At 48.2% G+C, this 24,395-nt stretch overlaps 1 protein-coding gene across 2 annotated transcripts in view; it reads left to right on the forward strand.

The window, feature by feature from the left end:
* CCDC50 (coiled-coil domain containing 50) overlaps positions 1 to 18,386 on the forward strand; it is a 55,114-nt gene extending 36,728 nt beyond the window's left edge. Inside the window, exons 6-12 of one of the 2 annotated variants that reach the window (XM_034782724.1) lie at positions 2,309 to 3,232; positions 5,966 to 6,081; positions 6,803 to 6,847; positions 7,762 to 7,866; positions 9,865 to 9,944; positions 11,291 to 11,400; positions 12,545 to 18,386. In XM_034782724.1, coding sequence (XP_034638615.1) covers positions 2,309 to 3,232; positions 5,966 to 6,081; positions 6,803 to 6,847; positions 7,762 to 7,866; positions 9,865 to 9,944; positions 11,291 to 11,400; positions 12,545 to 12,564 — 1,400 coding nt within the window. In that variant the 3' untranslated portion in view covers positions 12,565 to 18,386. The remainder of the gene's footprint in view (positions 1 to 2,308; positions 3,233 to 5,965; positions 6,082 to 6,802; positions 6,848 to 7,761; positions 7,867 to 9,864; positions 9,945 to 11,290; positions 11,401 to 12,544) is intronic. The other variant, XM_034782725.1, reaches the window with a different exon arrangement.
* The last annotated feature ends 6,009 nt before the right edge of the window (positions 18,387 to 24,395 follow it).

The following is a 24,395-nucleotide window of genomic DNA, read 5'->3' on the forward strand; positions in this document are numbered from 1 at the left end:
CTTTGAAGAGATTTTTCTAAACAGTATGATTTAAAGAGACCCAGTTGTTTTGATCCCCAAGACTGGCTCATTGTTTCATAGGATAGTAACCGTTTAATTGTGCTTTCCTTAAAACAGAACACAAACGATGTGCAATAGAGCCACCTTAAAATGAGCTTCGCTATCCTATGCAATGTTGTAGCCATGTTGGCTGCAGGATATTAGAGAGACAAGGTGGGTGAAGTGGTATTTTTTTATTGGACCAACTGCTGTTGATGCGCGAGACAAGCTTCTGAGCTTACCCAGAGCTCTGCTCCAGGTCTGGGAAAGGTACTCAGGCTATGTCTACACTGCAAATTACTTTGGTATAATTTACAGTGCTCAAGGGTGTGAATAATCCACCCTAAGCACCGGAGTGGACAGCACTATGTCGACCATAGAGCTTCTCCTGCCGACATAGGCACTTCCTGTCGCGGACGTGGCGTTATTAAGCCAACCGAGCTCTCTCCCGTCAGCATAGAGCAGGGGTGCTCAGGAAAAAATTTGGTAGCCTCAGAGTGCGGCCACCAACTCTTGCTGGTGGCCGCTCTCACGCTTTTTCCTGAAATACTTAATTTAGCTTTAGGAAAACCAAATAAATATGCGCATATACACGTCCAAATCATTGTAGTTTGTTTATTGCTCGTTAGTAAGTCTGTTGTGAAAAGTGTTATTAACAAACATAAAGCTGTCACTTTTCACAGCAGACTTAATCAGCCCTGGCAAACCTGGGCTTTGTATTTACCTGTGAGACACTGGTTACGTCTACACTGGAATAAAAGACTCAGGGCATGGCCGTGACTGGCCCAGGTGTGGTTTGGGTTATGGGGCTAAAAATTGCTTTGAAGATATTCAGCGCAGGTGGCCGAAGAGCTCAGAGTCGCTTGAAAGCTTGTCTCTCTCACCAGCAGAAGTTGGCCCAACAAAAGAGATTACGTCAGCCACCTTGTCTCTCTTAGCTATTATGAAACTGTGTCCACAATGGAGAAGGAAAGCCCCTCGCTGTTTCACTGTGCTGCAATCCTGCTTACAGTCATCTCTGCTTAGTGTGAATTCTTTTTCATGGCTGTGCTCTGAATGCTGCACCGTACTGCTGCATGGAGCACTTCACTCTGCCCCGTGACTTTTCTTAGAAATTAAATGGAACAGAAGATTGTGGGCAGGCACATGTCTAACTCCCCCACCGTTAAACATTTGTATCTAGTTATCACTGTGAAAGCAAAACCAAAGAGGATTTCCACCCGCTTCGTGGAAAGCTCAGATGAAGCCAATCTGCTAAACGACCAAGGGGAATGTTTTTTTAAAACTACCTTGCTGAGGTCAGGAATCATTTTCTGAACTCCGTGTGTAAGTTTTGTCAAGTACCATCTGGCCTTTCAATTTCCACAGTGATACTTAGAGTCTAGACTTGAGCTCTCTAATGAGGGAACTAAGGCCCTCGGACCTCCTGCTTTCTGATTCACCAAAGGGAGGGTTGTTAGTCTCGGTTTACTTTTCAAGCAAGGTGCTCGGATACCATGGTGATGGGTGAGCTTATAAAAAGGTAGAATTGGCCTGTCTCCAAGCTGCCTTAATTTCACAGCCTGGAGCTTTATTCCTCCCACATGAGAACACATAGTGATGATCTTCTTTTCCCCCTTTACTGAAATCTTATGGCTAAAACTAGGGCTGGGCAAACGGGTTTTGAAAGACCTGAGACCCGATCTGAGCCTCTCTTCAGAACTGACACTGAAACATTTCTGGAGGCCTGAGTACGTTTCTCCTCTCCCACACCCTTCCACCCCTCTCCATTAAGCTGCCCTTTGCAAACCCGGTTCTGGTTGGGTCCAGGAGCAATCGGAAGTGAGGAAATACCATGAAATGGGCTGGTCCCAGGCTCTTTGTCAGCCTAGCCAGCAGCAAGAGGCTCCCCCCCATCTCTCGAGTTACCCAGCCTTGTTTTTTCAGGCACTCAGACTTTAGATGAGGATCCAGATGGCTGTGTGCATAGCAAACCAAACCTGCAACACGTCAGTCCCTCGTCCACCACTTACTCCTCCTAGTTTAGCTGCTTAATTAGGTCCCCACTGTGTTGTGTAACTCTCAGCTGCCCACCTGTACCTTAGGCTCCTGTTCTGACCCTGCATGTTTGTGCTGCCCATCTTACCTGTTTCCACGTGGAGCTGCCTTTTCCGCTAATCCTGTGTCACGCTTGTGCCATCGCATGCTGCGTGAGCTCGCCCCTATTCGCCGGCATTAACTTGTGTGTCACTAACCTGCTTCATTGTTTGTCCCATCCCTCGTCGCTCAGACCATCTGAGGGGTAGCTCCAGGGAGCAGGTTTCTGAGTACTCGAGGCCCCGCAGAGCCCGGAGTGGTGACAGGCACGCGCGTGAACGGCGAGAACCCCAAAGAGCCTCCCTGGCTCTTTCTGATAATGCCACTGAACGCGAGTATCCCACCGCCGAGGAGTCTCAGAGCTCTCCTCTGCTGAGCAAGACCAGAGACGATAACCAACGTAGCAGGGAGCGGCGGAAACCAGGCAGCCGGGAGAGGCCTCGGAGACCTCCCAGCCTTGACCTGGACAGGACAGCTGACTTTGAGCCCTGGGACCGCAGCAGCAGCTTGGAAAGGAAGCCACTGAGCTGTGAGAAATCCAGGAGACCTCCCAGCCTTGATCTGGACAGACCAGTTGAATGCAAGGCCTGGGACCACAGCAGCAGCTGGGAGCGGCAGGAAAGGAAACCAACTAGCCAGGAGAGGCCTCCGAGACCTCCCAGCCTTGATCTGGGCACAGAGGTGGGACGTGCCACCTGGGAGCAAAAAGAAAGAAGGCCATTGAGCCAGGAAAGGCCTCGGAGGCCTCCTGCTCTTCAACTGGACCTGGAGACTGACCAGGCAGCCTGGGGCCACAGCAAAAGCCAGCAGCGGAGAGACAGGAAGCCACTGAGCAAGGAGAGAGCGAGGCGACCTCCCAGTCTTGATCTGGAGGCAGCTCAGGACCACAGCAGCAGCTGGTTATCCAACCCGGAAAACCAAAGGTCCCACCGCCAAGACCGCATGTCCCCCAGGGGGTCTTGTGAAGTGAGGTTCCGTGACGCAGAGGAATTGCACAGGCAAGATCACAGGAGGGGTGAGGAGAGCGATTATAAAAGAGCAGGACACGGGCCAAGAACGTCTCCCTCCCCCCACGCTGAGAACTGGGAAAGGGACAAAGACCGCCATCGAGACCCAGGTAACAGAGAAATGGGGTTGGGCGAAGGATGCGGGGTGTGAGCCTGATTTGTCAGGTTGTCCTGGTTCTTCTCAAGGTCCCTGTCTAGAATATCTGTCTGGGCCCCATCTGTCTAGACGGCCAGTTTGTTTCCTAGGCTTGTGTTAGAAATGCCATTGGAAAGTTCCCGGGTCTCCACTGCTCCAGTGTGATACAGATAGTTCTGCGTCGACTCTTTGGACACGACGGTGATCGGAGCTGCCCAAGTACCTAGAGAGATAGAAAATGGTCTTGGCTCTTGTTCTCTGTACCAGGACGGCTCCCTTCCTTAATAAGACCCTCCTTATTCATATTCGGACTCTTTCTGGTATATGCTAGTGGGCGGGTGAAACGGAATTGCTATGAACTCTACTCCCGCTGTCTGGTGGAAACAGCCTTTTACTAATAACAGTAATTACCGGCTCCGCAGTCTCCTGGCACCAAAACAAAAACCGTGTAGGCCGGGGACGCAAACCCTAAGCTGAATGAGCCAGATTCTGCCCTCAGCCACGCACTTGCCACCCTGTTCCGTTCACTGGGGTTGTAAACGAGGGCAGACTCTGGCCCCAGAGTGAGGGGTGCGCTCTCTTTGGGGACAGCTTTTCAAAAGCGCTCAGCACCTAGCAGTTCCCACTGTCCTCAGTGGCTGCTGGCCACCTCCCTTAGGAGTTCTTGTTTTTGGAAGTCCAGCTGTGGGTTTAGATCCCTAAATGGGAGCCCCGGGGTACGGAGCTGTTGTGCAAGCTCTTAGCGTTTTGCCAAAGAGAGAGAATTTCTGTTTGTTTGTTTTTCTAGAGAAGTGTTTCCTGGTTCATTTTGTGGTGTGCTGCTGTACGTGCATGTAGAGCCCACGGATTAAGTGCACTTTAAAAATCCAAATATGCCATTAGAATTTAACCACCTACTCGAACGCCTCTTGTACCAGCGAAGCGACGATGGTCTCATTGCTAAAGAAAAAAGCCAAGAGTTTGGAGACTTGCGGTCTAGCTTCAGCTCTGCCCCAGACTTAGTAGGAGCTTGCAGTAGTCACCTAACTGCTCTGCACTACAGCTTCCCTCTCCGTAAGGTGGAGATGATCCAACGTATCCCCCTTGCAGGGTGTTGTGAGTCTTGTGTTCTTTTAGAAGCTCCTGCAGAAGTTGGTTTTTTGGAAATGCAAGTTATTAATAAGGGGTGTGTATCAATAAGGGTCACAGTCATTCCTCTGGGAGACCATGGCATAGCATCCCACTGGATGTATAGTGACTGCACAATGATTAAAATAACCACGCTATACGAGTAGCAGCTCATCTCCTCTTCCTGTGGGCCTTAATTATAGCTGGCACTTTGTGCCGGATGTTCCTACTTCAGGTGGGCAGGAGTAATATGGAAATTACTGCTGTCTTTCTATATTGGCTCTGTTTAGCTTAACAAAGAGAAGGTTAAGGGGCAACTTGGTCACAGTCTGTAAGTACCTACATAGGGAACAAATGTTTGATAATGGGCTCTTCACTCCAGCAGAGACAGGGATGACGTAATCCAATGGCTAGAAGTTAAAGCTAGACAAATTCAGACTGGAAATAAGATGTCAATTTTTAACAGTCCGAGTAATTAACAGCTGAACTACTTAGCAAGGGTTGTGGCGGATTCTCCATCACTGACCATTTCTAAATCAAGATCGGGTGTCTTTTCTAAAAGCTCTGCTCTACGAATTATTGTGGGGCAGGTCTCTGACCTGTGTTTATCGAGGAGGTCAGACTAGATGATCACAGTGGTCCCTTCTGGCCTTGGAAGCAATGAAATAAACGTTCCTCTTTGTATTCTGAGGGGGGAAAAGATTGGCTAAGCCCTGGTCTGCCTTAAAATTAAATTGGTCGAGCAACATTGCTCAGGGGTATGTACAATTCACGCCCCTGAGTGCTGTAACTACGCCGACCTAACCCCTGGTGTAGATGTGGCTGGGTTAATGGAAAAATCCTTCCATTGACCTAGCTACTGTCACTTGGAGAGGTGGATTACCTACATGGACGGAAAATCCCTTCCGTCCGTGTAGGAAGAGTCTGCGCTGCGGCGGTAGGTAGAGATTATTCAGTTTGGAGCAGACTGTAATTGCTGAATTGAGGGTAGAGAGGGATGATCTCAGATGCAGAGAGAGACACTCGCTGGATGATCCTGAGATCAGAGTATTGTAGCCCAGCATCTGAAGATGCAAGCAAGATAGGACTCTCCTTGATTAAGTGCAGCATCCTTGTATCTGGTCCAACAGGGATGAGGAGACCCCCTGAGCTTCCTCCCACTCTCTGTCCAACACCTGGTGCAAAGGGAGACTGGACTGGCTCTAAAAATGTCCCATTGTGGAAACCATCTAAAATAGGGGTGGTTTGACCCCACTTTCTGCCCAGAACAAGAACTGAACCTTGTATGAGATTCAGAAGTCTTTTTGTTTAATTATTTTCTCTCCAAAAGAAGGGCTGTCCTTGCTGAATTTGTGAACCAATCAGGACAGTAATGGCCAGAAATCTCACGAGAGCCTGTCCCAGGCTGGTTTTGCAGAGCCCAGCATTTCAGACAGGCTTTTCCTGCATCGCTGTCTCCAGTAATGGATCTCTGGACCTTCTGAGCAGAGCCGGTTTGGGCCTCTGGGAAAGTAGCCTATTGCAGGTGGGGGGGGTGGGAGCGGTCCCATTCAGAGCTGCGTGGGAGCTGAGGGATTTGATTTCTCTCCTGGTTTTGCAGGATTGAAGCCGAGGGGGACGAAAGAAGCTGTTTATGCCAAACCCCGAGTGGCCCGTAGGGACCTGGAGCTGTATGATGCAGAGATCGCTAGGAAACTGCAAGAGGAAGAACTTCTGGTGAGCAGAGACGGCAACAATTAACTAACGAGAGATGGGGGATTAACCCCTTGGCCAGTGTCAGCTGCTGTTGTGAGCTAATGGGCAGCTGTCATGTAAGGGGCCAGATTTTTAAAGGTATTTAGGCGCGATGGGAGTTAGGTGTTTAAATACCTTTTAAAAACCTGTCCCTAAATGCTTTGGGTCCTATTCCATGCATTGGAACAGTGACCTCGCGCAGTTTTCAGTAAATGCAACTTGATTTTGTATCGTTTCTTTCACGCACACCCAGTCTTTCCCAGACCACTGGGCAGAGTCTGGGAATGACCGAGGCAGACACACCTTAGGGGGCACAGGCGGGGCGGAGAGCCAAGGGGTGATCAGCAACAGGGCGGAGGAGGTAGACAGATGCAAGAGGGGAGCAGGGGAAGATGGAAGGTGCAGAGGAGGAGTCTCTCTCGCTGATGCTGGGAAAAGCTATGCAGGAGACTGGGATTGGACGGGGCAGGGAGCAGGATGAGTTGTGACTGGCGGTGGGCGGGGGGAGGACTAGAGCAAAACCTCTGGAGGATTTTAAAAACCAAGTTGGTCACTTTAACCTGGCTCGCGAGACAAACACGGGGAGGGTTGACGTGCTTGGGGAGCAGAGAGCGGTGTGATTCTAGGCAGGCCCCGAGCAGCGTGTTTTTGCTATTGTTCGATTTGACTCGAGGCGTCTCAGGTTCTGCTTTTCTTTTTCTAGGCCAACCAGGTTGATAAGAGGGCAGCGCAAGTAGCCCAGGATGAGGTGAGCCCCTGTCCCTCTAAGAGTTTAATCATTTGAACCGAATGGCTGAGAATGGTGGTTCATGAGAAATGTCTGTCTGCCTCAGGTCCCCCCTCTGGCACTGTCTGCTTGTCACCTCTTCTTACTCTCTCAAGACTTTCAGGGCAGTAAATTGCATTTCCTGATTGCAGCCCAGCCTTTTCCTCCATTGCCAGCTCCTGATGGTGGCCACCTACGAGTGACTCTAGTAGCCCTGAGGGGGATTGGTCCTGCTTTGAGCAGGGGGTTGGACTAGATACCTCCTGAGGTCCCTTCCCACCCTGGTATTCTATGATTCTATGACTGTCAGAGAAACCCCACCTTTGGGGAGGGGGGGAAGAAACAAAGGGCAGAAAGGGGGTGTCCTGATCCAGACTGGCCTGCCACCAAATCAGAAACCAACAGCGATGGGCGATGCATGCAGTGTATAATCTGCCCCATCACCGCAGTGTCGCCTCTTTTCAGGCAAGGGCTTCGGTTGAAGTCCTAGCCCCCCACGAAGTCAAGGGAACCTTTGCCATTGACATCAGTGCAGTTGGGATTTCACCCTTCACTTGTTAACTTTGCCGACGCTTTGCACCTTGGCGTGCCCATAAAGCCAATGGATTGGAAGAGCAGGTTTGGCCGTTTCATCAGCTTCCCGCTCAGTCTGGCGATGGTGAGGTCAGCTAATATGATGTACAATGAATTCGAAACCCAGGGGCTTTGCGGCTATCATTCTGCAGCCAGCCAGATGGGGGATCAAAGCGCCCATGATGGGAAGTGGGCAAAAAGCACCATTCCTAGCTCCTCTGAGAACAGCAGTAATTGTAAAACACAGTGGGAAGTATTCAATTTGCTTGAAATCAAAATAAAGCCAGAGCTCTCTTACATGGGTCTTGTATTTTTTCTGTTAGGAGATAGCTCGCCTGTTGATGGCGGAGGAAAAGAAGGCTTATAAGAAAACGAAGGACCGAGAGAAGTCCTCTCTTGAAAAGAAAAGGCAGGACCAAGACTGGAAGGTACACTTGGCCTCAGAACACCCCTACAAAGCAAGTGGTTTTGTGCCCATTTTCCAGATGGGGTAGCTGAGGCATAGGTGAAGTGGGGTAGATAGAGGTGGTGTCAGTCCTGATTGCAAGAGGGGCTGTAGATGCCAGCACTTGGAGGGTTAAAACAGGAGAGTAGCTCGAGTGGAAAATGTTAAAGGGCTTGATCCTGAAAGGTGCTGAGCACCATGACCTGCTGCACCTGTTTAAGCCCTCTCACGTTGTGGGTTCTCAGCACCTCATCTTGGCCCCAAGCCCCTGAAGAAATTCTGCAGCTTGTGTCTGAAACCCTGCAGATTTCCTCTGGCGTGTACAGCGGCAGCAAGGCACTGCTGTAATGCTCACCGTCTTTGGGCGGTAGCCGTTAACGATGATGGGGCTCTGTTTCATTGATCATATGGACTGAAGAGCGAAGAGCCAGAGTGAAGTGAGGGACCTGTTATACCAGAGTTGACTGACGTGTGGAGCACAATATGATTCGAAACGTGCTGTCTGCGTGGCCGTGAATTAGTCCGTCCTCTCCTGCGGTTAACCTCCTGGAAACTGGCAGTAGAGTGGAGTTATGTGGCCTGGTGCTCTGCCGATTGCACGCCAGCTGGGTCAGATTTGTGACTCAGTCTTGGGTGGGGAGATGCGGTAGCAGTGCCAGGCAGGCAGTGGCGCAGACCATTAAGAACAAGCAGCTTAGGGTAGGTCTACGCTTCGGCGCCTGAGCTGTAACGTCTACACTGCTGCTTTTAGTGCAAGCCCGAGTCTAGACCTGGGCTCCGAGACTTGCTGCTGCGGGTCTGAAAGCGCAGTACAGGTGTTCCCTTCGTGCGTTTCGGAAGAGGCCATTTCAATGAACAAGAAGGGGAACTGCAGTTAGACTAGGCAGGAGAGGAATTATAACTGTGGTGAATTTCCAAGCTAGCTGGCAGAAACTGACCTTCTGCTGAAGTCCGAGGGAAGTTCCCCCTTTGGTGCAAGTATTGGACAACTAGGTGTGTGCTGTGGCAGAGGTTCCCCCGCTATCTGTGAACCACCAGCGGTTCGTGGAGAAGTAACTAGTCACATGGTGCTGCCTTCAAAGACAGAGGAAGAGTCATTAAGTACTTTTCCTCGTGTTGTTTCTCCACCTACGCATTTGCTGTAGTTGCCCCAGGGATGGGTAATATGACTCACGTGGGGGGGAGGTGGCCGTGAGACTGTCGCTGTATGAAAACGTGGCCTGCACTTTGAAAAGTCACAGGCATTTGATACCTCCTCCCGCAACAGTCAGTGCTGGTCACTGCCAGGTACAGGAGATAGATTAGACGCACCATAGACCTGTTCCGTTTTTGGCCATTCTGAGGGAAGAACAACTGCGTCTCCGTTCTAAAGAAACCGTCGCATAACCAGGGGATTGACGCCTCTTTTGAAGTAACTCTGCAAAGGGTGGGCTGGGAGGTGATAGGAAGTAGTGTAGCTCCAGGTTCTGTAGAGACTAAAAAAGGCATAGCGTGAGTCTTAGGTGCGTTTACCTCTGCCCATGTCTGCCACTGAGCTAGGTCAGCCTGTCAGCTGTCTGGCCAGATTTTCAAAGTTAGGCTTGCACTGTTGCAGACACTCGTTTGCATATGCCTGACCCAATGTGTCTGTGCAAATGACATGTATTTGCACATGCAAACTGTCAGCTAGATCTCTGGCCCACTGTGCACAATGGATCTGTGTGTGTCATCCTCTGGCTTAATGCATACAGTTGTGTCGCCTGCTAGTAATAGGCCCCAACAACATAACAACCTGCCTTGTATTTACAGCAAAAGGAGCTTGGCTCAAGAAGCCGGTGGTTCTGGTTTTGGAGTTCCCAGTTTGCTCCCTGTTGAATGGGTGTATGTGGTCACGGCTTCTTTCATGCAGTTGCAGGTGGCTACTTTGGACAATCTGGCCCACGTTTTGTAAGGAAAGTATATGGCTCCCCAGTGACCTGCCTTCTTCTCTTCTCCCCCTCAGCGTGACACAAGCGAATCCGCGCGTCCAAGGTCAAGAGACAGGCTTGAACCTCAGAGACCCAAGAGTGACAAACCCGCACGGTGAGCTGCAGGCCCAGTCTGTAAAACTGGGCAAATCTGCCGAGGAAACAATCAAAGGCTTGAATCTCAGGGAGCAAATACTGGGAGATGACAGGAGGCGGGGGAGTGCAGGGGTTTGAACACTGAACGGGGATGGAAGGTGCAGGGCCCTGTGAGGGGCTCCTTGGTGTTGGCTTATATGGGTCCATGGCATTTAGCCACTGAAGGGTCCCCATCTTACAATGGCAAAGATAGCTGAGCTTGGGCAGCGGCACTTGATAAGTGGCCAGGCGGCTCTGAGTGGTATAAATCTCTCCAGGAGTTTGGGCGGCTGCTTTTGAATGTCTGAAATCAAATGGACACCATGGTTGTCTCTATGTAGTGTTAATAAACGGAGACACGTGCACTCCCCCCCCCCCTCCGACTCACAGACACACTGAAGTCAGACAACTGCCTGAGTACAGACAATCCATTGCAACTGGGCAAATCTTACTGATTCGCCACATTGCGCTTGAGTGGTTGGGGGCCCATATTACAACCTTCCCACGCACTGATACAGCGCCTGCAAGGCGGGGTCAAACGCTAGTGTTGAACTTGGTGGCTTTAAGCCCTGTTACTGGGACGAGACTAATAAAGATTTTTTTTTTTTTTTAAATGAATAAAAGGTAGAGCTGGTGGGGGGGGGGGGAGAATCAATACAAATATTAGAATTTTAGACCTGTTCTCACTTTGCAAAGTTCAAAATGTACCTATTTTCACTGCAGAATTTATCACGGTATGTTTTTATCGAATTTCCCAATTGAAATGTTTCGCTTACTGAAAACACATTGAAACCATTATCCAATGAAAATTTTCAGTTAAATAAATGCGACATATTTGGAGAACATTGATAAATGTTTGTGAGAAAAGGCCTATTTTTAGATGGCACAATTTTTCATTCAATAAATTCTGACCACATCTATTATAAGGAGACTATTTAAAAGCCTTAAAGGCTGGAAATAATGCATAACTTAACAACTGGAGTAATTAACCACTGGAAACAACTTACCAAGGGTTGTGGTGGATTCTCCATCACTGGCCATTTTTAAATCAGGACTGGGTGCTTTTCTAAAAGCTCTGCTCAGGCATTATTGTGGGGCAGGTCTCTGGCCTGGGCTATGCAGAAGGTCAGACTGGATGATCACAATGGTCCTTTCTGGCCTTGGAATCTGTGAATGAAATCTGTGAATAAAAGTTCAGCCCAGGAGAGCAAACAGCACAGACACCTTTGCTGCCAACATGCAGGATGTGCTCCGGGGTATTATTTTGGGTGCTTCATTGTTGCTGTAATTTTTTTCCTGACTTTGTTTCCTTTCTGTTCTTGACAGGCCGCCGCCGCCTTCAGTCACAGAACTGGACGACTTTGATCACAGTCGTGGTTTTACAAGCCAGCCTAGCTCCGTGCGTCAGTTTTCTAAACCTGAGTCTTCTCCAAAAGGTAAGAAGAGCGGCCCATAACTGCTTCAGCACTTCGTTCACATTGGTGACTCAGTTCAAATAACCAGCCTGAAAAACATTACTTTCTGGTGGCTGCTGTGTGTGGATAGATAGAAAGAATATCACATCACACCCTACAGACACACGATCCTGCTCCATAAACCGTCTGTTCTCGAGTCCCTGCCCCAAAGAGCTTACATCGAAGAGCTAAATTATGCCTCTTGAGAACACACAATAAAGAACAAGAACAGGAGGGTTTGACAGTTTCATTTTCACGCGTGACTAACTCAGGGCGCAGGATGAGAGGGAATGGTATGAAGGCAGCAAAGCAATGGGCTTCGGCTGACTCATCCTGCTACACAGAGCAATCCTACACACTAGGAAACCTTCAAAGAGTTGTCTGGCTGGTGGATGACCGGGCTGAGGCTTTTCTGTAGAGCGCTAGACTTGCCGCGTGCATCGGCCTGTCTGTGGTTTTTCCATAGCCCTCGTCACTAGAGCATCTCAGCACGGTGCTTTCTGAAATCACTTGAGGCTGGGGTCCCTTCATTCTCCAGCTTCCATAGCTGGAGAGGAAGGGGTGGGGCTAACTTATGTGAAAGGAAGGGGAGATGTTGAGGGCACTTCATATAGGTTACTAGATGCTGAATCAGTGCCTAGTGCCGTTCTCACTGGTGGGCCATTCAGACTGAGAGCAATTGAAGGGTTTGCCTTTTCCGGGGACCTATCCAGGTGTTTCCCGAACCTTTTACTGACCCTAATAGTCCACCTTCCCCACTTCTGAATTTTTGAATGCACCAACACTCAGACAGTTAAACCAGCCTCAGGGCTGCTAAGAACTAGAAGAAATCTTTAGATCCAGTCATCCTCACTGTGCTATAAGCCAGTGGTTCTCAAATGTTTCTATTGATGACCCCTTTCACAAGGCAAGTCTCTGAGTGTGACCCCCCCCTTACAAATTAAAAACACATTTTTTTTCCATATTTAACACTATTACAAATGCTGGAGGAGAAGCGGGATTTGGGGATGGAGGCTGACAGCTTGTAAACCTCACGTTATAACCTTGTGACCCCTTGAGGGATCATGACCCCCCAGTTTGAGAACCCCTGCTCTGTGCTAACTGATTTTTCCCTTTTGTTTTATAGGTTTCCATTACAAGCAGTAGAAAGCTAGACTTTGCATTGATACTGACTCTCTTCTGTAGCAAACGTTACTGGAATTCCCAGGAGAGCTTCTCATTTCCTTTACCCAACTCGAGTTCCATCCTCAGGACTTTCTTCCTTTTTAAATGTCATGTCAATAAGTAATGTATGTTCATTCTGGTTTCCCGGTTGTTTGTGATCACTTTAGTAGCGCAGTAAAATCTAGCCACTGTGTAGCTGGCCAGCTGTACCTAGCTAGCTGATCCGACACCACCTTTCCAGCCCTCTGAATCCCTTTTTAGCTACAGCTGCATCTTTGACAATTAGTGGCTTGATCTTTTTTTGAGAGAGAGAGAGAGAGAGGGAGACAATTGGGGGAAAAGTCCAAGATGTGAGGTGGATTATGGCAATGCAGAAATCAAGAAACAGGAATGGAGATTAACATGTGACTAAGATGACCCACAGCTTTCTGTTGGAACTGGGAATGCACATCTTCCCGAGTACTGAGTGAGAAAATGGAGCCAAATCAACACAGAGCAACTGATATTTTCCATGGTAGTTGGCATGAAGGTGAACGCATCTTCGTACATCTACCAGCAGGCTGCTCGGACTTCACGCCCTTAGGAGGAAAAACTGGTCTGTCTACAAAGTCTCTGTTGTGCTGTCACTTCTTAGGAAAGACCATTTGGGTGACGCACGTAACATGCTTCTATGTCCGAGTCAGGCCTCTGAATAAGCGGCTATAAAACTTCAGCTCTTGCTGTACATCTCCTATGTATTGCTTTTAAGAAGTTTTCAATTTCTTGATGCAGCTGTCAGTGGTGGAGCCAGAGGGGAATATAAATTCATGGACCATAGGACCAAAAGGGACCATTATGATTATCTGGGGTGACTTTGTGCACGGCACGGGTCAGAGAACCTCACCCAGGAAAAATGGGGGAAATTAGTTGTCTTTACACCATTGAGCCCAATAACGTGTGGCTGAACCAGAGCGTGTTTTCTAGAAGAGCACCCAGTCTCTGTTTGTTTAAGATGCCATGTGAGGATGACGTAATCACTTCCCAGAGTGCAGGAATCCTCTGTCAATCAAAGATACCTGCCTAGGTTCTCTCCTGTACTGATCCTTGTGTCCCCACCCGCCCCATGGGAGACGAGTACTTCCCGAACCGCCTCCCAGGTCTTTCAGCCTCAGCGTTTTTGTCAGTCTCTGTGCAAATACATTTGAATTGCAAAACTGACCATAGAGGTACAGTAAGTTCTTAAGCCTATCCAGCCAATAAGGGCTAGATGGCCAGTCCGCAAGTCAGTGGCTGTGCATTGGTGAGCAGCCTGGGAGGGAAACTCCCTGAATTGCTGCTACCCCAGAGAGGCAGTAAACTGTACTGAGTCTGTGCTTGGTGCATCACTTGGTTCCCTGACCTGCCAGGGTCACGATGCTGCTGGGCGCCCGGAGAGGTGGGGAACGCAGCGGCTCTCCAGAGCCTGCTCACACGAAGCGATGGTGCACCGTGCTGGCACAAGGGAGTAAGGAATGCTTCTGCCCCCTCCGCTCCTTTGTAGCGGTCTGCAGGATGGGCCCCAATCCAGCCCCAAGGCCACGTCTTCGCTAGGAAAAAAAAGGCGTGTTCTTAACTCCCAGCTAAGGTAAGTCCTAGCAAAGACAGGGCAGTCGGTAGCTGGCCCACGAGCTAGCAGGTCGAGTTCAAGGCTATGGAGCAGCCTAGTTTACCCTGACCTAACTCGTGTGAAAACTACAAATTGCCTGGTCTTCACGAGGACTTTACCTCCCATTAGTTACCCTGTGTTCTAACAATAGCTGCCATGCAGCGCCTTTCAGCTGTAGATCTCAAAGCAGTTTACAAATCATTTTACAGCTGGGGAAACTGAGGCATAGAGAGGAGAGATGACGTGCCTAAGGTCACCCAACCGGCCTGTGGCTGAGAGGGGACTAGAACCCAGTCTTCTGAGTCCCAGTCCAGTGCTCTATGTATCAGGCCACACTGCCTCTATTAGCTAGTGTGAGTCAAGAACGCACCTTTGTTCTGAATGAAAAGAAGGCTTAGGTGAGTTAGAAATAACTTGGGGGTTTTCTGCATTGTTGGTATCCCCTGCTGTTGAATGGACTCAGGCCGACGTCTCCAGACTGCACAGGAGCGCGCCTGCTCTCCCCTCTGCCTCTCTCCAGGGGACTCGGAAGCTCTCTCTTCCTCTTCTCAGGAAACAGCCCCGCTTGTGGCTAGATTTGCCTGCCCTTGTCTCCTGCTCTTTCAGTTGCCCAACATCCATCTCGTCAGAAGTGTTAACGGAGTTTTAAAGGAAACGATCCCAAGATGCATCGTGTACTTTTTATTTGACAATTTTGGCAAATGTGCTGGTGCCATTTGCAAGGTTTTTATGTTATAAATGTTTATTTTTATATTTCATGGAACAGTCAACATTTCTACTGCCGAGAATGCCACTTTTCTGTCTTTTCCTGCATGTATTGTGAAATGGAGCGGGGGCTGGGGGCAGTTTCTGTACTGACAATTCTCAAATGGTCCAAGACCAGGTCCTGCCCCTCGGGTCATCCGGGAGGTATAAAAAGTTGCCAAATCAGAATACGGTTGCATTTCACAAGGCGGGGAGAATCCGACCCCTGGAGCTCAGCTCCTATTGGGGTTTGGCAGCTAATGATGTTTTTCCCCTCCCGCGCCCCGACTGGAGGCTGCAGTTTCCATTTTATCCCCATTAGGAAAGTCTTTAAGGGCCCGATCCTGCTCCTGTTTCCGGGCCCGATTCTGGAAAGCATCCCTATTCAAGAAAGGTGCTCAAGTCCCATTGAAGTCAATGGGACGTAAGATGCTTAGTTAGGTGGCAAAGCTCCCGTTGACTTGAATGAGAACTGGATCGGGCCCTAAGGACCCAGCCCTGCTCCTGTTGAAGTCAAGAGGCATCTGTTGAGCAAGGATCAGGTCGTCAGTAGGTGGAAGATCGAGGACCTGATTCAGCACAGGCCGAAGCAGCCATGAATGACTCTGTTGCTATCAGAGTGGCCGCTGCTTATGCCAGACATAACATTGGCCCTTAGAGCTAAAGCTCCGGCTGGTTGGTTGGTGTCAGTGATGATTCTAATAAGACCCAACCTGGGCTATGTGCTCTTTCCCTGATGGAAAGCCAGGGAACCGACCCTTCTGTTGCTCCGTTTAAGTACCTTGGCCTATTGCCTTGCTCTGAATTAAAACGTATTCGGCAAAAGGCTGGAAAACCCTGCCGGTGTCGTTCCCACCTCTGTTGCATTTCTTCCTGTGTGCTTTATGACAAGCAACAGAACGTGCATGGCAGTGAAGCCCTTTGCTTCCTGAGTTTCCTTAGCTGGCAGGCACACATCACTAATGCGGCCTGAAGCTTTGATGTGTGCAGCTCACTTTGTACAACAAGAGCGGGAAGCAAACGGATTTCCATACCCGGTCTTGGTTGATGTTCTTGCCACCACCTGGTCTTCCGTCCAAAGCACAAGAGTTGTAGCGATCTTTGAGGAGCAAGGTTAGGCGAACTGAGTGATCGTGCCTTAATCCCAGGGTAGTCGACACCGTAGCCATTCTGATCAGAGTCAGCGTGCTATAAAATAAATCCAGCCTGCCATCTTAAGACATGTACTGTACAAGTAGGAGAATGGAGGATGCCAATGGGAGACAGAGGCAGCAGGTTAACCTCATGGCTTTTAAAGGACTTTCTGGTTACTGTTGTGAAAAAAAAACGTTTTTTAATTGGTAGGTTATTTTTTATCATTTGACTTCCTTCGTGGGGAGGGAGGGTAGAATCTACAACAGCTGAAATCTGCTTAGCTCTACAAAAGGATCTTGTATGTTCAGTATTTTTATATTGCAGCAAGGCAGGCCTTTTAAGATGGGAATTGAGACAATTCATCTTTAATACAGGAAAAAATGGATTTTTTTTATAGTCCACTTTTGTGATTTTTATTTTGTGCCAAATCAGACCAGCTGTTCCAGCATAGAGTATTCATTCAACTTACCACACTGGATTGATGTATGTACGTATGTATTTTTTTTATGCGGGATTGTTGATTAATATTCGCCTGCGTGCAAGCTAACTGTCGATTGCAGATTGATGATTTCCACGAGCGGGAACGTTTTGGAGGCAGTGCAAAGACAATGTTTTTATTTTAAGGCTGCAGAATCCCCAGCCTACCTTGTGCTCTTGTAACCCAGCACGGCCAATCAGTAAAATAATCAAAAGTGGCCTTCTTATGCAGCATATCCTCCCGGGCATCTGCCGCCCTAAGCAGGTTCTCAGTGCTGGGAGCCTTGCAGAGCCAGTGCGGCTGTGCTGAGATACGACTGAGATGGGCACAATACTTAGGGGGAAGTGGGATCTGGGTTGTCCCACGGGCCTTGCCCCCTGGGAAGCTCGATCCAAGCAGAGTGGTTATGGAAGGGATCCTGCAGCACCAGGGAACATTTGAATTTGCACTTGCCCCTTCATTTTCCAGATCTGCAGTTGAATTTTGCCCATCTGCCAGTGCAGGAGACAGTTCTTGGGGCCCCTTATCTCCTGAGTTCCAAAGCTCTCTTGACTTCCCCTCATTTTGTTGGTTTGGGAGACACCTATGGGGCAGCACTGATTGTGATGGGAGGTTCGGCAGTGCAGCTTGGAGCTGTATATATCCCTCAATAGCTGGTTGCTTCTGTTGAGAAGGTATTTCTAATCACTATCGGTAGCAGTTGTACAGTTTATTTTTTAAGATGATGCTGTAACAGACTTTGTGGTTCTCTAATAATGTCACGGTCGTGGTCACTATGCTGCACACAATGGCTCTAGCAGGCCTAGAACTCAGCACCTCCTGCGCTGAAAGCACAGGGCCCTGCCTCTTGCGCTAGAAACGTCTCTCCATTACCAATTAGCAGCACAGGGCCTATAATGAGACGCAGTTCAGACTCTATCCAGCAGGGGGCAGTGGTGGAGACAAACACTGCCCCCTTAACTACAGTACTGTCTTTGTCCCAATAAACAGTTTCACTGTATCAGTGTTCTCTCTAAGTAGATTCTGCTGTGTCTCCACCTGTGTTTATGCACGGCAATACAGCTAACCACCTCAGAGAAGTAACTAATGTAGCTCTTCAGGGTAAACGTTCAGCCTGGGGCAAGGAGATATTAGCCATAGAGTAAAATTAATTAGTCAAGTGGCTAACTCCCTCAGAGCTGCAAACGCGCCCTGTGTTCTAACAGCTAACCCATAAATGTAAATCGTACACTGACAATAATCCATCTATGCAACCCTATTATTTTTTGACTGTTCGTCCTATAGTTTTACCAGGTTTAACATAGAACTTCTGAATGATATTTAACCAAAGTATCACATTTGTGTGTGTGTAGCATGTTTTGCTTCTTTTTTCCTGAACTCATTGAATGTAAAGAGAATATCGCCTTGTCCATCTTGTTCAATAAACCATAGTCTTTTGTTATCCACCTGCATCCATCTGTGTTCTTCTCCACGGATTCATAAGGCTATTTGAACTTAATTATTTTTCTTAATGTGAGTCAAAAGGCTTGCGAAGTACATTTTCCTTGTCTAGTGTCCCCTTTTTGTTGCTTCTGTAAGAGCTGGAAAGGTGAGAGATTTCACGTTCCAGTTCATTCCATCCTTGGCTTCTTTTGGTGCTTCGCTTATAATACCAATGTTCTTCCAACTTAATAGAAGTAGCAAAATATTGGTTATATTTTAACTCGATTGTATTGTGTCCAGAGAGATTGAGAAGGGTGGGTAATGTCATGGAAGGAATCTGGTCTGTTTCCCTTACTGAGACTGTGATACTGAAAAAATAAAACAGTGGATTTATTTGCAAGGGGTTTTTTTTAAGTGTGGTTTATAATTTGCAAATAGTCTATTTGAAACTTCCTGAGTCTACCTAATAAATAAGCCTAAAATGGGATTAGGGAAGCAGAAAAGGGGAGGAAACCTGACAAATGCCATGTGATCAACCACCTTTAGAGGCACCAAAGACTACATTCCAAATGCGTGCAACTGAAACACACAATCCGACACGAAGCTGTTCCCGAGTCACGACTTGATTTGTAGCTGAACAAGCTAAAATAATGTGAGGTTCCTAAAGATAGCATCAAAATTTGGAGTCCAAACTGCCCCAAGTTATAATTTCCCCACACACTGGTTTTAGACAAAACAAAACAAGTTTATTAACTACAAAAGAGAGATTTTAAGTGATTATAGGGGATAGCAAACGGATCAAAACAGACTATTCAGCAAATGAAACAAACACGCAATCTAAGCTTAAAATACTAAAGAATCTGGTTACAAGTAGTAATTTCTCACCCTAGATGTTGTTTTAGGCAGATTGTAGAGATTCTTGAAGGCCAGCTGTACTTGCCTGCAGCTTAAAACTTCAGATGTTTCATTCACAGGCTAGACAACTTTCCAGGCTGGGCTCTGTCCTTCTCCCCTCCTTCAGTCTTTGTTTCTTAGATATTTACAGCAGTCATCTTGGGTGGGGATTCAGTGAAGAACTAACCATGATTATGTCCCCCTGCCTTAAATAGGGTTTACATATGGCAGGAATCCTTTGTCTTCCAGTCTTCCCCAATCAGTGGAAAAATACTAATATTATCATGGAGTCCAGTATCAGGTGACTTGATCACCTGACCCTCCAGCCATACTTCCGAGGCTGTTTGCAGTGTCCCCAGGAAGGCTTTACTAGGAAGGATCCCTGATGAGAGATTAGCATCTTCTAAGACCTATTGTTCTTCCTAATGGGCCTTTCCAGCCAGCAATCTAGACAGATTGCATTCTGTCTAGTGGGTGTTCCCCAGGTGTAAACACATTTGTAATAGATGCATAGACAGTATTCTGAATGTCAGATACAAAAACAATACATGCATACAAATATGATCATCATTCAGTAAATCATAACCTTTCCAATGATCTCACATGCCTTCTCTTGCACAAAATACATTATAATTATGCTATACTTGCATCATAATTTTACTATCCTGAATATGGGGTGTAATGCCACAGGATTATACAGGAAACCAAGGGAGAGAGGCCAGTCGGGACTCCACAATTGCTACCACTTTTCCGTGGAAGGTGCTCAGATATTGTGATGCTTGTTGGCACGATAAAGCCCTAAAGATGTAAAAGTAGTGGGTGAGGGAGGTATAGATGGGCCAGACTGGGTGGATGAGACCTCTTCAAATTGGCTTGTCCCACCAGCTCCATCAGGCATTCTGCCACATGCCTTGTCTTGAGATCAGGCATGGGTAGGGGGAAGCTCTTTGGGGACATCATAAAAATAGAGTGGAAGGAAAACGGGAGAGAGATGGTAGCAGGGGTTACATTGGAAAGCAAATAAACGGCAGGAAATAACTGCCCCCAGAACTATGTTTGTTTCGTATTAGGAACCTTTCAGACCCACGTCTCCCATTGGCCTCTAGTAGAAAATGTCCAGTTTTTCAAATTTCCATCTTGCCAAACACATTCTGTGCTTTAAAAGTCCCTCTCAATTAGAGCTGGGGCATGTCTCACTGTATACGTGTGTGCAGAATTCCCCAGCTGTATTGCCTACAGAATAAGATTCCACATCGTACAGTCAGTGTGAGGCAGCTACAAGCACGGCTGAGAGCTTTTTTGGTGCAGAATATCAGCAGGTCCTCACTGAGATTCGCAGTCTATTACCATCTAATTCTTAAATTCTCGTCAGTTTTGACTTGGAGTGACGTGACGTGCTGTTTCATGGATGTATCTATGCTATGCCAAGAGTACTAGATCTTTAGGATATCAGAAGTAACTCAACCAATTACCACCCTGGCTTTGCAGCTAATTTGGATGCAGCAATTTAATTGGTTGTACGAGGGAGACTGCACAGATGACGGATTACTTGGCTCAATTGCTGAGTTCTTTAAAAATCCACACCACAACCAGTGCACACAATTGCTGTAAATGCACCACGCTCCTCCCTGCAGTACAAGCCTCTCAATTTGCCACCCACACAAATGTCCCAGGGCAACCCACCTAGACACAAATCACCACAACTGAAATAATGCCAAACAAGCATAGGCCCCCACTGCAGCACCCCCACCTCCTTTGCCATCTGCACAAATCAACACACATCTTCCAGGACTGTCACTGTGTCATTCTGAAGCCTAGAATGTCTGCTGCATTGCAGGGAAGTGATGGAAACAGCTACAGGTGTGGCTGAGAGCTCCTTTTGTTCAGAATATGCCCAGGTTCAGACATCACCAGGCTTCGTGAGAACCAAATGGGATGATGGAGTCCAAAGGTGGTGGGAATGTGACAGCTGCTCAGAGAAGGATGGAGTCACAGCTCTATGGAAACAAAGAGATGTCTGTGTCTCCAGTCAGGGGGTCAGCTCTGTGTACAAACTTTGGGGAACATGTTCAAACCGCATAATTGCTCGGCATCGCTGCAGTGCAGGGTGTGGAAACAAGCACCCTGTTTTTGGCTTTTACACACACATGACTTTATGAACTATATCCGTGGACCAGCATGGGCTTTCAGCTCAATGCACTATGTATCCGGAGAAGAGAGAGCCACATGCAACAGCTGTAATAAATAAATGCATCACGCCCATATGACCACCAGCCCATCTGTGGGACTTGCTTAGGGGGTTGGAATGTTAAATGATGTCAGAGAGCTGCTATTTACCTTTTTTGTTTGTTTGTTTTTAATCAACCTGTCTGAGAAAGGTTTGCTCTTTCTCCTCCAAAGTGTGAAATTTCTCAGCCTTAAAAAAAGAAACAAATACTACTAGCGAGGGCTGAAAAGATGATTTGATTTAAAAAGGGATTTTTAAGCTGTACCAGCATTTTGTGAAAAAAAATTCTTATTGGTTGAAATTTTCCAGTTTTTTTGATGAAATGATTTGCAATACAATTTTTGTGATGAAACTTTCATGTTTGTTATTGAATGGAGCCTAAATGAAAATATTTCAGTGTTTGTTTGTTTTAAGTGAAAAAGTCTCTATGCAAATTGTTTTGTTGAGAAACTGGAAAAACTGGAAAAATTGTGACGTTTAGAATAAACTTAATTTGAACATAACAAACAATTTTAGCACAGAAAAGCAGTCTCGTTTTCTCTATCAGCTAGCTAGCACTTCAGTATCCATTCTCTGCTCGGTAATCCTTCCCTGCCTCCCAGGGCGCTTGTGAAGACTGAAATGCTAGAGTGAGAAATGAAGTTAACTAAAAAGGCAAGGGTAGGATGAGCGCCCGTTTGACAATTTTTCCTGGAGAGTTTGGGTTTAGTTTTGGTTTTTACTAAGGCCTGGCTTCCACCCAGTGAATGAACGGGTATCACTAGGAGGGGCAGAATTGTGATTTTTAAAACAAATCTGTATCGATTATACCCGGACAATCCCTTAGCCGGATGCAGCCATGCGGCTATAAAGATGCCATCGCTCAGTCCTATTCCTGTACAGCTATAAGCTATACCAGTGTAAACAGTTTTACACCAATATGACTGCAGCCGTGCCGAAGTGCTTGTAAACGACACCCGTGTAAAGTGGTGCTTAGTCTGTGCGCTGACAAGGATAATAAAGATTGCCAGGGTTATATCTTCTGCTTGCCACTAGAGGTCACTCCAATATGCAGCGAGACCAAGAGCCCTGCTTTCAGTGCCAGCGATCACTTCCCCACCCTGGTTGGGGACAGTCTCTTAGACGGGATGAGATAGGACCTGAAAGCTTCCTACTGCTCTGAAATAATTAGAGATTAGAAGATGAGGTTTAAAACATTTAACCACAGCCCAAGCGTCGTCATCCCCATGCCAAATAATAATAGAAGCAGGAAGAAAACCCCCGCGGATCTGCAGTACCATTGGATTCAGCAGGACTTTTCTTGTTGCGGGAGAATGGGCCAATCAAATTGCTGGTGTGGAGGTACATGAGGGTGGAATTTTTTTTGGCATCTTGTCGGCAAACCAAGAAAAGAGCAGATGACGGCAGGGCAGGGCACGTGCTGAGTGTGAGTGGAGGGGCTCTAGACCGTGGCTTCCTACCAGCCAACCTCTGACTTTAACGGCAAGGCCAGGCCCGTATTGCTCGTAAACTGAAAGGAAAAGCAAGTTCTGCTCCTCTACCAAATACAAGCAGCTACTGAGACAGGGTGGTCATTTGCCAATAGTCCTTGGTCAGTGTCCGAGCAGGACGGTCTCTCCCCAGGCCAGACAAGAGCCCGGCTAGGATGGCCAGAGCAACAGAAGGCGACCGTGTTGCTTGCACTGTATCGGCTACATTCAGCAAGGGATGCTGCAGCTGCCGGAAGCCAGGTTTCTATTAGTGGTGGCCAGAGGCAGGGCATCACCAGCGATGGCCCCCCGTTGCGGACCACTGCGATTAGACTGAGCCCAAATCTCAATGCCTGTGTGGAGCCCAGCCAGACACCTGTCTGTCCCCATCCATCCCACTTCTGAACCACCGCGGCAGAAGACACCCGATGCAGATGGCAGCTGCTTGCTGGAGAAATCGGCTGAAAAGAGAGTTTGAGAGAGCTGCAATCCAGCTCTAATCCTGCAGGGCACTCACCTAGGCCTGCCAGGTGTCCCCCCACTCACGTGACAGCCGTGCATTTGGCTGCCCTGGCACGTATTCCTGCACACGGGTGGGATCCTCATGCATTTAGCTGGCCCACAAGCAGAGCTGTAATTCCTCCCATGGCTGCTTGATAGAGCCTGGTTTCAGGCAGCCTGTCTGACGCTCGTCTGGCTGTTCCACTGTTGGATCTGAGGGGTGGTGGCCACAGCAGTGGTAGCCAGAGGCTGGGGAGGTGGGGGCAACAGGTGGCCAGATGGCTACTGAGAACAGAAGCTGATGGAGCTCAGTAAAAGCCCTGGGCTCCCCCCAGGGAGCTGCCTCTATCCCCAGCCCAAGAGAGAGAGACACCCCACCCCAATCAGACCCCAGCCTTCTTCCAAAAGACACCCACTGACCCTACACAGTCCTAGCTAGGGGCCTGTCTGAGCGGCAGCTGCAGCTAGTGAGACTCTGAGCTTTACAAAGCGGCTGGGCTATCAGCATGAGAAGGAGAGCCGGGCTGCTGACAAGGGAGTGCTGGCAGCATGGGGGAGGGGAGGGGATTTTTGGCTGAGGAATGAAGACTGTTGCATTGCTCTATGAAAGAAAGCGGCCAGCGGTTTGTATTGGGTCTGGACCTCCTCCATGAAGGTTGCCGAGAGATGTGTTTTACCTGCACCAGGCCTCCTGTACGTTTTCTCCCCAGCTGCTCAGAACCTCGCCTGCCACGGTGCTTGGGAGACGTGACTCTTTGGCTCTCACAACATCTGAAGACTCCTGCCTGATTTCTAGATCGCAGGGAGATGCTGAATAGCTTTCCAGGGTGGGAAGCCTTGATGTATGTCCATCGCTGGACCACCCATAGATGGTGCATCACAAGGGCAGATCCCCTCAAGGAAGGCACTTCAAGTACAAGAACCAGCCCTATGCTCAATGCTGTACCAACCCCAGAGAGCACCACACAGTGTCAACTCTACATTAGTCAGGCAGTTCAGCGGCTGGCCAGAAGATGGGGTAGCCTCAAAGGGAGCAGAGGGAGAATTTTGTTGTTGACGAGCAGTTCTTAGCGGTGGGGAGACGTGCAGGGAGGAGGACAGGCAGGTTCACTGTATGTGATGCGCTCCAGTGAGGAACGCGAGACCTGCACAATGCAAACTGCTTCCGTCACAGCTCAGGTATAAACACAGGGGGCAGCTGAAGTGTGTCTTGAGAATTGTGCATTGGCTAGAGGAGTTCAGAGGGCCTGATTCTCTCCTGCCTTGCACCCTGCATAGCCCTTTCCTCATGAGTTCAGAGGCAACCCGTGTTCGGAGCAG

The sequence above is a fragment of the Trachemys scripta genome, chromosome 9 (genome assembly GCF_013100865.1).
Source record: "Trachemys scripta elegans isolate TJP31775 chromosome 9, CAS_Tse_1.0, whole genome shotgun sequence".
Taxonomy (NCBI): Eukaryota; Metazoa; Chordata; order Testudines; family Emydidae; genus Trachemys; species Trachemys scripta.